The 14,780-nt window shown below is 34.4% G+C and overlaps 1 protein-coding gene across 2 annotated transcripts in view; it reads left to right on the plus strand.

Moving 5' to 3' along the window:
- Positions 1-13,287: 13,287 nt before the first annotated feature.
- Positions 13,288-14,780, plus strand: part of LOC105383102 — a 76,060-nt gene continuing 74,567 nt past the window's right edge. For both annotated transcript variants that reach the window (XM_048633636.1, XM_038119867.2), the window contains exon 1: positions 13,288-13,630. Coding sequence is in view for 1 of the 2 variants with exons in the window: in XM_038119867.2 (XP_037975795.1) it covers positions 13,564-13,630 (67 nt within the window). In the remaining variant the exon portion in view is untranslated. The remainder of the gene's footprint in view (positions 13,631-14,780) is intronic.

A 14,780-nucleotide genomic window follows, 5' to 3' on the forward strand; every position in this document is an offset into this window, starting at 1 on the left:
CTTCCTCATTTATTTCTTTCTTTTATAGTTTCAGCTTTTTCAGTAATCATTTATTAGCAAGCTTAAATTTTAAAACTTTTGTAAGAAAATTTGAATCTTATGAAGTTTTTGCAGCATTTTGTTCCTGAAAAGCCGACGCAGCCTTTTTAGGAACATGAAAATCCTGAAAATTATGCCCAGAAGCGAAAACTGTATGTTATAAAAAGCTAACTCAGTTAATAGAACCTCCGCATATTAAAATTAGTTTATTCACTGCTGTCAGCATTTTCGCGTCAATAAAGCTAAAAATAATTCAATACTTCGGAACAAACGACCGAATGGTGTAGTGGTTAGTGACCCTGACTACTGAGCCGATGGTCCCGGGTTCGATTCCCGGCTGGGGCAGATATTTGTTTAAACACAGATATTTGTTCTCAGGTCTTGGATGTGCCCGTAAAATGGCAATAGGCCCGCCCCCTATTACATTGGGACTAACATAACACTCAGGCGAAAAGTGGGTGCAGCAATGCACCTCTGCCTACCCCGCAAGGGAGTACATTAGTACAAGGCGTGAGTGCGTGTGTGTTGTTCGCAACAAACTAATTACACATCTCATTTCGTAACAGTGTTAAAACTTAAAATTCGTTTTGCATGCTGATTATTTTCGCCCATATTTTTCGAGATCCCATTCAATTTAAAACCGCTTTTTACCTGTCCAATACCACTTTATCCCGTAATCCAATATAGTCTCACTTCTGGGACATCAGTGAATCACCAATGAGCCCAGTCGTTTATAATTACCAGCGTACGTCGGGGCATGTCAGTACATTGACGAGTTACGACGAGTACCGGTCGCGCAATGTACGGAGAACGAGGTGAGTGCGTCACTTTAAAAATTGGAATTCTCATTTTCGAACGAAAATTCATTTTTAAATTACTTACTGATGTTTTTACTAGTGGCCAGGTCTACGCTGTACGAGTATTACATTGTGTATTTAATAAATAAATAGTTTAATATGGTGTTTATAAGTTTTTGCCTCTGTTGACAACTTGACATGGTAAGCATATTTTTTTTCAATATTTTTAAAAACTCAACGAACTAAAATGGTTTAAAATTACCTCCTGAGCCTCCTGTTTCTGTTTACTATCCTTTTTCTTGACTCATGTATTTAGGAACAGTTTATCACCGTCACTTGAGGATGCTCCTTTAGTTTTCATGTGGTGTTTATGTTCATAGGCTGTAGAAATATAACACGAATTCAGTCCAAAAACATGAACTTTTCAGTAATAACTATAACGGTGGGTCTCATAGACACACCGGCCCATACAAACACTCCCCAGGCACACTCGCAATCTGCTACCGAGTTTAAACCTTCCCGCTAAACAAATAGAGTGAATTTTTCATCAACATACTTTTTTTATGCATTCGCTCTATAAAATCTCCCCTGAATTCTTTGTTGTGTGAATTTTAGACTGAAGAAGCGCTTGTATTGTTGCTCCACGTTTGGAATTCATTACTTAAAGTTATAAAAAAATGAAGGTACATTCGTTAGAAAAGGTTTACGTGGTGGAAAATTACCGGGTTTTCATACAATCGGTTGGTATATTAAATAATTATGTAATGGCTCATGCTTTCTCTAAGAGAGTTACAATAGATAAAAATGTGAATCAATTTATGTGTACCCTTCTAAATACTTACTTAACTACCTATTAAAAGAACAAAAATAAAGTAGATAAAAACAGACCTTGTAACTTAAATTCGGTATTCCAATGAATTTATTACAGCCCTAATATATCCCGAGAATCTTTAAGCATCTGAAAACAACATTGAAATCAATTTCAGGAACGTATAATAATGCGTTACCTCGATTTCGTAATGTACACTTGAAGAATAATCACTTATTCATTCCAAAGGCTGATTTGGTCTGTTATTCAGCTGCTTACCGACACAGCCGGGACCAGACGAGTGTAACGTGAAATGTAACATTACGTGTAGTTTAACGTCAACAGTGTGGACGGCAGTCGAACTCAACCAAACGAGCACTGCGCGCGCTTTTATTTATTTAATTCTTTATTGCACAAATATATAATAAATGCACAAAAGGTGGGCTTAATGCTAAGAGCATTTTCTACCAGCCAACCTACAGGAGGTACAGGAAAACTGGTACAAAGATGTGCAAAAAAAATAAATAAAAATGAAAGAACTAAAAACGTCACTTAATAATTATCTAAATATATATAATAAAAATACATTATAATACATATATATATTTATATAAAGGATACATAACTATAATAGGTATGGAATGAAAATAATATAATATATAATAATACATAATAATAATATAATAACCAGGCAGGTACACGCTTTTATGGTCGCGCGAAAAACCGACAGCCGATGGATCAACCGCGAGCGTTACATGTCCACACGTAGAATTCGTGGGCACTACTGGGTACTGACTGCACGAATGCTCGCTGTGTAATATGTAACATTACACCTCGTAACGTTGGTCAGTACCCACCTTTATGTAGCATCGATTACCTATGAAAAATCTGTCACATCCTCACAAACTAGCCTAACCAACGTTAAAAACCCCCGACATTCAACAGTAAAAGTCGAATAACATTGGATTTTTATAAACGATGGCTAAGAATCCTTGAAAAAACATTACTTACCTAAAACCCTAGAAAACAAAACGGAAATCGGTTGAGTAGTTTGGGACCAACTCTACCACAGTCACATATACCCAGACAAGTTAAGAGATTTAGAAAGTTAATGTCTTACGCACAAAAATGAACAATTGTTAATTAATAATAATAATATGGCTTTGGGATCGTTACATTGTCCTGAATAATATGGAATCTATTGGGAGTCTAAAGAGAATCTGCTGATATTTTATTCTGTGTATCTTTACCGTGTGTACCCTGACCTGACACAGAAATGTTACATAACTTACAATCATTATTATGTGTGTCGTATCATAATATGAGGGCATTTTGCGAATAGGTTAACATTGGCACAATTTTTTTACTAAGCAATGTGAAAACGTGAAATTATCTGTTTTAAATTCTTCTTTTTGATTAGTTGCGTGGGTAAATCTCATTGTCCATATTCCAAATTTAAATTATTACCTACAGTGATAAAATTATAATTTATGCCTACAGAATAGCTACCATTGTCATTCAGGGTATCAGAAATAGTGTATGTATTGTAAGCCAAAATGGGACTCACTGACACAATTTGGTTCATTGTTTGGTTTAGGAGTCTGAAACGGTTTAATCACTATGTGTTGATGTTGACCCATGAACGCATTTTGTATGTAGTTTTTGGGTCTAACATTCAATAACATGTTCTTATTTTATTAGTGTTAGTTTAATTTGTATAACGAATTAGTCTTCTGTAATGTTGTACAATATTAGTAAATAAATAAATAAATAAATAAACATTGTTGGCGCGTGTGAGGCACAAAGGTATACATAGTACCTAAGCCGAATGGGTGTAAAATTGTAAATCACTGAACAACTTCAGGTATGTACCTACAACTTATAAAATTAAAATTTCAAGTTACAATATAAGTAGAACAAAGGTTGTTCAAAATGACAAGTTCACTGACTCTTTTTTTAAAACAACAAGTATGCTACTTTTGCAACTACCGGTCCAAAAATGAATGTCTAAGTACTTATATTTGCAAGTTGGTGTATTTCCAAATGACAATATCCGTTTTCGGAGTTAGCTTTTAATATTAGGTTAAATCAATAGCCATTCGAATTTAGCGACAAAGCTCACGATTGTGTCACATTTGTGTCAATAACCTAACCCAATTATTATAATAACCAATTGCTCGTATCTAGCGCGGCGGGCGGCGCTAGCAACTCTGTTATTAACAATGTTACACCAAAAGGTGCCAATTGGCGGCGGGCGACACGACATGAGGTTGCAGCAAACAAAAAAGTTTCGCATTCACTTCTATTTTAATGGAGTTTATTGGTCAATTTTGACAGCTAGTGTCGTCCGACGACACGCCGTCTGCTGCAGCCTCATGCCGTCCGCCGCCAGTTTTCACCCTAACCTGTGTGGATAAAGAACAATTTGAAAATGGCGGAAGGACTCATGATATCATAGATAACTCGGTCTAACTCATTTTTATCGTAGCTTTAGATACGGGACGTATACCTACGAGCTACGCTTATCTAATTTCACTTAAATAAAGATCGCCGTTTTTTTTCCAGCACGCTTTATTTAATTTTGTTTACGCGGATATCCTAAAGTCGTAGAGCAAAAATTAGCTCCTTTCGGCTTATGAACTCACGATACAAATTTTCAACAATCTGAATATTATAAGTACAATGTTTATATTAGGTAGGTATTACCTATTTATAGCACGAGATAAAAACCGACTTCAAAAAACCACTAAAACGTAAGAAATAATTTAAGGTTTAGACCAATCCTAGGTCACAGTATAAATATACCTAAGCAGGTACTGTTCTTTTTTGATGTTGGTGCAGTGACAAAGCAGTTAATCTGAAGAAATATGGCACCAACTTCAAAAAAGAACAGTACCTGCTTAGGTATATTTATACTGTGACCTAGGATTGGTCTAAACCTTAAATTATTTCTTACGTTTTAGTGGTTTTTTGAAGTCGGTTTTTAATTTTTTTAAAATTATTATTTTATTTTGTTATTTTTAGTTTATTTGCAATAATTATCAATCAAAAGTAAGATGCAAATGATACCAATATGTCCTACTCGTTAATACGAATCATTCGAGCCCAAACACGAGGTAGTTGCTATATACCGTTGAGGAGTTCCCTTGACTGCCTTCCGTTTCCATCATCAGATCAGCTCAAGGTCACCATCATATCTTTTTGTTATAATAACAATATTTACGTTATAAATTTCATAAGAATCGGTTGATAAGTGCCCAAAATGGAAATTTATACCCCTGTTTTTACCCCTTTACCCACCCTTGGGGGTGGAATAAAATTCTGAAAAAAAAATGGGACCACCCCTGAGCTCAACCCAATACATCAAAAAAAGAATTTTCAAAATCGGTCCATAAATGGCTGAGTAATCGATGAACATACATAAAAAAAAAAATACAGACGAATTGAGAACCTCCTCCTTTTTCGAAGTCGGTTAAAAATGTCAGATATTATTATCGCAACAAGAAAAAATATCGACAACAATGTTTCCACCCACTGCAGACTAGCGGTTTGACGTTACTTATTTTTCAGAAACGCTTCGATAAGATTAATATAGAGAGATTTGTACACCAACAAAGAATAATAAGATTAACAAATTGCAACTTAATTAGGGTACAAAAGGCGGTCTTATCACTAAAAGCGATCTATGCCAGATAACCTTTGGATAGAGGGAAAAAGAGATTAAGAATGAGTAAATATAAATATTATGTATAAAGTGCTTTTTACTATTTTAATACATGAGGGTTTGTGCTATAGGTAATTAATTATTTTCTGCAAGTCAACATTGATGCAGTAGAATTCTGTTCTGTGAAATTTGTAGAAAAAAAATAAGGTAACAAACAGCACACAAATCCTAATACGCTAAAATAATGCAGCAAGTAGTGTACAGTTGATACGTCACTCGGAGAGGCTCCTCCAAAACAGCCATTCTTGGCGGAGCCCAAGATCCAAGATCCAAAACCTATAGTATGTAACTATCATATTGGCAAATTTTAAATCTCAAAAAACATCTGTTCGACACGGGAGCTACTTTAACCTACTAAACTGTACATATAAGAATACTAAGTTTGCTCTCCTGATAAATAATTTAATGACCAATTATAAAAATAGCATTTAGAAAGAGCAGGATAAACTTGTTCATGATTTTTCTTCTAAAAGTATCAATAAATAAGGTTTTACTATTTTCTATCGGCTTCTCGTGAATGTTGGGCTACAAATATCTTCGGAACGTTTTATTAACTCGTTTGTTACTCCTCGACCAATAATAAAATCCGAGATCCTGTCTAGGGAGGAAATGTGAGTATTTTATTACGAAAATAAACAGCGGTCAATAAATACCACTCGTCGAATTCCAATTTGTTATGTTCTCCCAAAACTGCATTTAATAAATTTCGTTTATTAAACTGGGTTGAATGTTTTATCAGTGAATAAACCTTAATAATACTACTTTTTTTGGTAAAGTGCCTAGCATAGAGTTAGAGCTGTAAATGTAAATACACGTTTCATCTATCATTATTTCTATCTAATTACAGAAAACCATAGACAGAAAGATCTTTAAATCGTTTCCAAGATGATGAGAAAATCGCAAAGAAAAGCTAGTCAAATGTTAAGTATATTGTATTCACTTTATCAAATATATTCTCATGCTGACGTTCTTACATTACAAAAAGGGTACCTATTAAAATAAATAGCTTCAACGAACTTAACTTAAAAATTTAAAAATAAAAGTGACGATTCAAATCCCAAAATGGTATATTCTTCTCTCAGCAACAGGATTACAGTACAAACTATAACACAATATTATACTTAAAGCTCCTTTTGTTGAGTAATGAATTTAGAAGTGACAGTATAACCTAAGCATTTACATTTTAAAAGTTAAAATCATTCAAGAGTAGCAGAACGCCTTTTACTCAATGTCAAGAAAACAATGCTATAACCAACCCAAGTAACATTTTTGGTTTTAGAAAGGTTTTGAAAAGGTTCTAGAACCTTTGTATGGAAATCAACTCGTGAGACTTAGAAGTCTCGATAACCTTATATTAACCTCCTGAGTGCAAAAAGGGCCCACGTTTTAGAACCTTTCTGAGAGCTACAGCAAAACCTATAGCTCAAACCCAGAACCTTTTGAACTACTTACACAGAACCTAAATACAACCTGCACAACCTTAATTTAACGTTAACATAACCTTGGAAGACAGCTTTTAAGTTCTAAATTAGTCCTGGATGTAACTCTTCTATAACTTGAAACATATTTGATGGATATTTGTAATGCCTTTCCAGGACTCTCGGGTTTTAAAATGTTTCTGTGTAAGATTTTATAATAATTATAATAAATGGCGCCATTACCTGACACTTTCCAAGATTCAAAATGGCTAACTTGTAAGTGTTGTATTAATACAAAATAGACCTGTTTTGCATTACAACAAAACAGATATTATGTGTATGAAGAAACACACAGCGTTGAGTGAAGAAGCAATTATTTGATTTCTTAGTATAAATAGGAAAAAATGGGTTTTTACATACCAATCTGCTGTATTTTCCTCTCTTTCACTTTAGCCAGTGGACAGTGCAGTCTAGAATCTGGATTCTACTCTGTGACGCGCTGTCAAATTTCTGACATAGTAGTCTTCAAAACTCACCTGCAAGCCGTTGCTGCAACGCTGTGTGTTTCTTCATACACATAATATCTGTTTTGTTGTAATGCAAAACAGGTCTATTATGTGTTCTTTCGAAACACACAGCGTTGAGTGAAGACTTGTTTGTTATCTGCTGGTGAAAGAGATTAGAAAATCTAAACGCTATGTGATCTCCTTTTTAGGTAAAATATACCTAAAATATAATAAAATATAATAAGGATTCCTGTTAGACAACATCATAGTTGTAAAGGAAACATACTTAAAATGCACCTTCATCATAAAGGTACTTGCACCTAAAAGAAAGAAAATTAATTAAAAACAAAATTTATAAGTACATAGGTACTCTAGTTAATGATCAATAGGTGTGTATCCACTACATACCTAGTGTGATACACAACATGTCACCTACTTACCTACACTTATGATCTGTAAGTATGTTGCTAATGGGATCATAAATCATACCATTATTAATTTAAGTAAGTAAGTATATCATAAATAAGCCAATTTCTTATCAAATTAAAGTTAGAACTAGTAAAGGACCAATCCAGGTGTGAGGAATACCTAATAGCATAGAAACAGACAATAGAAAATATAAAATTTTACATCATTGTCTTTATATAAGTACCTATCAATTTGTATTACATAGGCCCTCTAGGTAATACATAACCATAGGTAATTTGTACCTATTAGGTAGTCATACATATTATTAGGTAGTATTCCTTTTTAGTTGAAGTAAAATTGAACTTTATAAAGCACAGAAAATATATGGATTGTATTAGACTTATGTCACTGCACCACCCTTGCTTGGTAGTTGAATAGCCTACTGCAGTAGGATTACATGACAGCTGTCTATGTGTACACTATCATAATTTTCCTTTGGAGATATACATGGGTGATGACCAGTCTCTAGGTACACGGAAAAATTTATAGATGTACCAATTTCAATCAAATATGACTAATTTTACCAAGATTTTACAGGACCAACAGCCTTTAAAAAGTCAAGCCTGCATGTAGGTAGCAACCTACTTAAGTAAAGGGCCAGTTAGAATAGAAACAGCTTTTGTACAGCTATTAGGCTTACACCCTTCTCTCAGGTTGAAATATAAAGTTTCAGAACCGCACATCATCTCTATCTATACTTGATAAACAATTTACTACTGCAATATAATCCATCATAAATGCAAGTAAACACTTTATAGGGACTATTCAATAGCCCAACCAATATGGATAATTGGATAGGTATTTTCACAGCCATCAGTCATAGGCTCCACATGATGTAGGTATATGGTATACATATAAAAATCAATATAATATAGGCACCTTACCAGATAGATCCTTAGAAAGGCTCATAAAGGCCAAATGTTAACACAACTTGGTGAACAAAAGTCCAGGACAATAATAGGCACTTAGACTTGTAGCTATCTCATGTTTGTACTCTCCAGAGACTACAAACTTGTGCAATGTGGGTAATAGAAAGCTACCTGGGCAAAATCATTTGACAACCACCTGCCATGTGGGTACACTAGATGAGGAGTACTCAAATCCGGGCTCAAACAATATCAGCCAACATAGTGGTAATATATGTGCTGTGGCATACACCTTGTATAGGTGATATTAATGCCAATGTCTACTGAATAAACATTCATTCTGAAGTCAACTTTACTGTTGTAATCACTGAGCTCTTCTTTATGGCAAGCCTGTGTTAGCTATTAAGACCAAATTAAATTCAGAAAAATATGTATTGTATGCAATATTAAGTATAGGCACAATACAAGAGCTCACCTTTAAGATAGAAGATATGAGATCTCAGGTTATGTCTTTCAAGAAAAGATCCCTGAAAAAGTAAGCAAGTTACAACACAATATATTAGATTGAAAATGTGTAACTCTAGCTGCCAAGGCGCAGACGCTTCAACATCAACCCATCACGTCCCTACTGCTGGGGAACGGGTCTCCTTCCAATGAAGGAAGGGCTTGGGCCTAGAAAGCTGCTTCATCAGTTTTCATTATGTTTGGCCACTGCATATCAATAATCAAATGTCCCAATAGCGCATGGCCTCCGCGGCAACAATCTTGTCATTATGGGTTTAGCTAGAAACCGTTAAGTGGTGTTATTTGTAAAAATAAATAGGGATGTGATGGTGGTCCCATGCTATCCCCACTGGAAAGGGAGGATCTCCCAACCTGTTTGGGCTGTGCTTTGTTCTGGCGGGCAGCTGCTTTGGTAAACAGGAGAAAAAATTGGCAATTCACCTTTTTATGAGTGGATTATGCCTATTATCAGTTTTAAACTGTAAGACTTATGGATGCAATAAATGATTGAGTATTAAGTATTGAAACTCCCATAAATTCTTGCTTAAAAACCCCAAATAGCTACAAAGTCAAGGGTATGACATGAACAACTTTGAAAAAGTTATAATCATGAAAATATATTACAGATAGCAAGTAAATAGTTAATTATCTTTATGTAATAATAAAATAAGTACAGTTAAGTTCACCAGAGCCCATGGCTTTTCGACTGGTTAAAAGCTATACAAATGGTTGTTAAACATCATAATATTTGCATATATAATTGCAAAAACTTGGTGGCAATGCATTTTAGTTTACCAGAGCCCATGGCTTTTCGACTGGTTAAATGCTATATAAAGCGGTTGTGAACCATCATAAACTTCGCATATATAGGTATCCCAGGAACAATGTGTGCGAATAATTGCAGATACCATATAAGATTTTACCTCTCCGCGAGGAAGGTTCCAGCAATTATGCAATTATAATATAATACATTTTACTTCACCAGTGCCATAAACAGCATTTCGACTGGTCAATGTATTACAATGAACTTATAAGTTCAAACCTTCATAAACTTTGCATAAAATCCCCAATAATTAGGTACTTGAAGATGGGTCCGACACCACCAATGTGTGTGTCGTCAATAATATTGCAGTTAGTAACTGCTACATTTAACTTTCCGAAAGTTTAATGAAATTATGCAAAGTTAAAATACATTATGAGATGATCCATGAGTTCATCATAGCCAGTGCCTATCAGCATTTAGACTGGCAATGTATTTTGTTGCTCTGTCCATTACACCCGCATGTAAAAGGACATAATATGTATACCTAGGTAATAGGTAAATAGGAATAAAAAGGCCACGAGCCAGTTTAAATCCTGTGGGTGAGCAAAAAACAACATATTTATATGTATACATACATGTTGTAAGAAGTTATTATGGTTAATAACTAAGTCAATATGGTAAATAGGGGCCCCGAGCCAGTTTTAAATGCTATGTGAGCATAAAACAACATGTATACATATAAGTTGTAAGAAGGTATTATGGTAAAAAACCTATAAGACAACAAAAGTTGTAAATATAGGGATAAATATTAGCCAAGAGATTTTATAAATTATAATCTCATCAACCCATCCGCTAGGTCAAACTATGCTACTGGCTTAAGCCATTGGTTGCAAGTCAATATTGTCAGCCACAGCACTGCATGTCATATTTAATTTATTTTAAGATGACAGTCTCAATAGTGAAACTGCTAATATAAGTGTAAAGTTCTCTGTATAATATACACACGACTTCAAATCCCCGAAGGGGTAGTCAGAGGTGACCCACATAAGGGCATAAATAGTGACTTATTTTCATTGTGTCACCCTTCATAAACACTTGGTAAATAAATAATGTAATCAACAAATTACAAATATTTTGCGACAACACATCTATGCATGCAGCAATCAAAAGGTTGGTATATTATGTAGATAGGTAGGTACATGTTAACTAATTAATACCAGATGTGAAAATATTTTCAAACTTGTGAAACCAAACATCAATACCATGTTTAGAATTGAAACATTTAAATTCAAAGTAAGCAGTGTAAAGGTTATAAACCCAACAACCAAAGGTCTAACAAGCATCTGTAGCCCATCTGAGAGGCTTCCTAATGCTAGATAACATGGCATTAAATGAATAGGAACAAACTTAAATGTTCTCATATAAGTAAGCATTCTCTTATGAGAATTTTTTAGCTTTACCAAATGGAGTTAAACTATGTAAATACAGTATGTAACAACGTAAATACTATTTGAATAAAGAAACACCATTGAACAGAGCTGGTTTCTGGTTTAAAGGTATGAGCACAAAGATAAAATATCATTTGTAAATTGCAATGTTTTGGAACCGAAAAAGATTCATGCGTGAAATAGTTTTCTGACTTACTCAGTTCAGACTTCGAAGGTAGGTATGAATCCAATTGCTGGAGAGCATATTTCACACTATCACAGAGATTTATCATAATATCTTCATGTAATCTTGTGATCTTCTCGGTTTTCTGAAAAAAATATTAATACCGGCCCGCGGGCGGAGCGTCGTCGGTAGCGGCGCGAAATTATTTTTTTGTACATTGACGAAAAGTACGATGTCTCATACAGAGTTTTTTATACATTAAGTGAATTAACACTTTTATTGATTGTTTTATTCCACAAACACGAATATTATCATGGATTATTAGTAAAAAATCCATTTTCAAAAATATATAAACGCGTTTGATTCAAGAAATCAAAAAGCTATGACAGAAATTTGACAGCGCGTCACAGAGTAGAATCCAGATTCTAGACTGCACTGTCCACTGGCTAAAGTGAAAGAGAGGAAAATACAGCAGATTGGTATGTAAAAACCCATTTTTTCCTATTTATACTAAGAAATCAAATAATTGCTTCTTCACTCAACGCTGTGTGTTTCGAAAGAACACATAATATAGTAAGTAGTTAGGCTGAAGTCAGGAAATATGAAAAACTTTGCGACTAGCACTTTATCGTGGTACTTTTGAATAATAGTTCTGTATACGTGACGGGCCTTTTGTAATAATAAATTTGAAGATATTTTAATTTAAAAAAATAGAAAAAAAATTATGTTTGGTGTAAAGTTATATTAGAAATAAAAGTACTGTCTATATAAAAAAAAACATATATTTGGAATAGTATAGCATACGCTACTGAATTTTCCCCTACTTAATTAAAATTTATCTTTTTGCCAAGTTTTTTTTTTATTTCAGTGAAAAAATATGGCGGCCGTTAGGAAATTACTAAAAAGCATTAAACATATTTTGAGGATGCCTCTAAAGCTTTAAAATATTCTTGAAAGACTTAAATCATGCGTTTAGCTCATAGCCAGTGCTTAATGCTTTTGGTTTTCACCAAGTAGTCCTAATTTGTTTGCCTAGACAACTCTCATCAGCCTAAAGGTTTAAGATAGGTTTTAAAAATTACTTATAAGTGATTTCAACATTCCATAACTTTATGGTTGTATTGAGGTTAAAAATTTAACCTTAAGCTCTCACTTTAGCATAAATGCTAGCTTTTCTAGAACCTTATCAGGAGTCTACGACAACTATAAGATCCTAGAACTATATGCTCTTGAAATACAAGTTAAAATAACGTTAATTTAAACTCTTATTAGCAGCTCCAAGGTTGTATTAATAAACAATTGGTTTTAGGACTTATTAATCATTCTCAAGTACTCAATATGACCAGATAGCAAAGCATTAACCTTTTCACAACCCTTATAAAACCTAAAGGCATTTCTTACAACCTAAGCTCGAATGAAATGTTACTTGGGAATCCATGAAAAACTTCAATCTGGATTTAAACGACGAAAATCAAATTTAACGTAGTCAAATATTTTTCGACGCAATTACTTCAAAATTGCGAAATACTTCGGTGTTTAGAATACAAAGATAAATAAACAAAGGGTAAAAGAGGCTCAGGGAAAGAAACCGGCGGGGCACGTCTGGAGGATGTTTTTGGCAGTCCGATATAATTTTCATTTCAATCGAAACGTAATGCTTTAATTTGTGACCAAAAAGTTTGCCACAGCCTGTAAAAATTGGTAGGTAAATTTCTTCAGCAACACGTAAATGTGTGTATTGTGCTACGAGATATTCGTAGTCTGTGGTCGTAGCGTCGTAGCCGGTCGTAGCCGCTCGTGGCAGGCTGGCCAGGTGGAGCGGCTATGGGCGGGAGGGCCTCTCCTCTCAGTGCCTAGCGACAATTCGTGCGAAGAAGACGCTTGTCATTTTGCCGCGCGCCCGACGCAATATTCCGAATTTGAATTCAGAATCCAACTGTCAGATTAACTTTGTTTTTAAAAGAGACTTGATGGCTTTCCAGCCAGATAGGATTACAGAAAAATTGTAGAATAAAAAGGATAAAGAAAAAAAAAGTTTTATAGTGCAGTGTAGTGATTGATGTTTTGTAAAATGATTTTGCGCGGGATTTGGACATTTGATTTGTTGCTGCTGATATGTTTTAAGGGTGAGTCGAATAAAAATAATGTTTATATCATTATGTTAGATACCAATTTGAGTTCAAATATATTTTAAACTTAGTATGGAAAGGGCTAATACTTTATTTCGTTTTAGAAACTATGCGAGGACTTAAAGATAGTCTATTATGTCACCCGTAATTATTTAAATGAATATGCTATCAGAAAATATACTTAATTAATTTATTATTGTAAAATATATTGTGACAAATAAATGTAAAACAATGTTATCCAATATGTTTAGGAATAAGTTTGATCTGGTCACAGTTAGTTGTGTACAAATGAATAATATCTCTATCTACGTATCTACATAAGTTTAGTATATTAGAATAAAGGTTAAGGTGAAAATTGGTGGCTGACGACATGAGGATGCAGAACGCGATGTATCATCCAGCGTCACTAGCTGTCAAATGGATCCCATAGAGATAGATAGTGGTGTCAATGCATCTAGGAATAGTAGTGACGTTGCGGCACACTCGCCTGCTGTAACGTCACGTCGCCCGCCGTCAACTTGCACCTTTATCTTCTCGCCTGAAAAACCTGCCGTCTCATGTTGCATGGACTTTATTTATCATCTGCAAGTTACCTATACAGGTTGTTCCAAAAGTGGTATAATAGGCCAACCGCGAATTTTCAAAACTTGTAGAACGAAAGATGTTCAGAATGATCCCCTGAGAATAGAATATACCCCTGATCAACCCCCTTTCAGGTTGGTATACCACTTTTGTATCAATCTGTATAATGTCCGAGCTGATTACAAGACTTCCCAGATTTTGATAAGTCCTGGTAAAAGGTAAGACCTGAGCGATATCGCAATCAAGCGAGCTGTGAGAGAAATACTACGCGCAACAAGATACAATTTTTTTTTAATCACATGTTTCACACGAGGCCGCCTGATGTAAAAAAAAGTTAATAAAAATCTGCTGAATCACAAAAATTTCATGTTCATAACATATTCCAATTAAGCCAATGGCTGTATTAGGGACTCCGTCAAATAATTAATTTTACCTTCATAACAAAAACAATTAAGTACTTACCCACGCATTAGCAGTAGAAATTTATTCCAAGAATTATTAGGTAGGTATACAATCAGATAATATTATGGGAATATGAAGCAGAGGCACGTTCAGAAATTCGATT

The sequence above is a fragment of the Plutella xylostella genome, chromosome 6, assembly GCF_932276165.1.
Source record: "Plutella xylostella chromosome 6, ilPluXylo3.1, whole genome shotgun sequence".
Taxonomy (NCBI): Eukaryota; Metazoa; Arthropoda; class Insecta; order Lepidoptera; family Plutellidae; genus Plutella; species Plutella xylostella.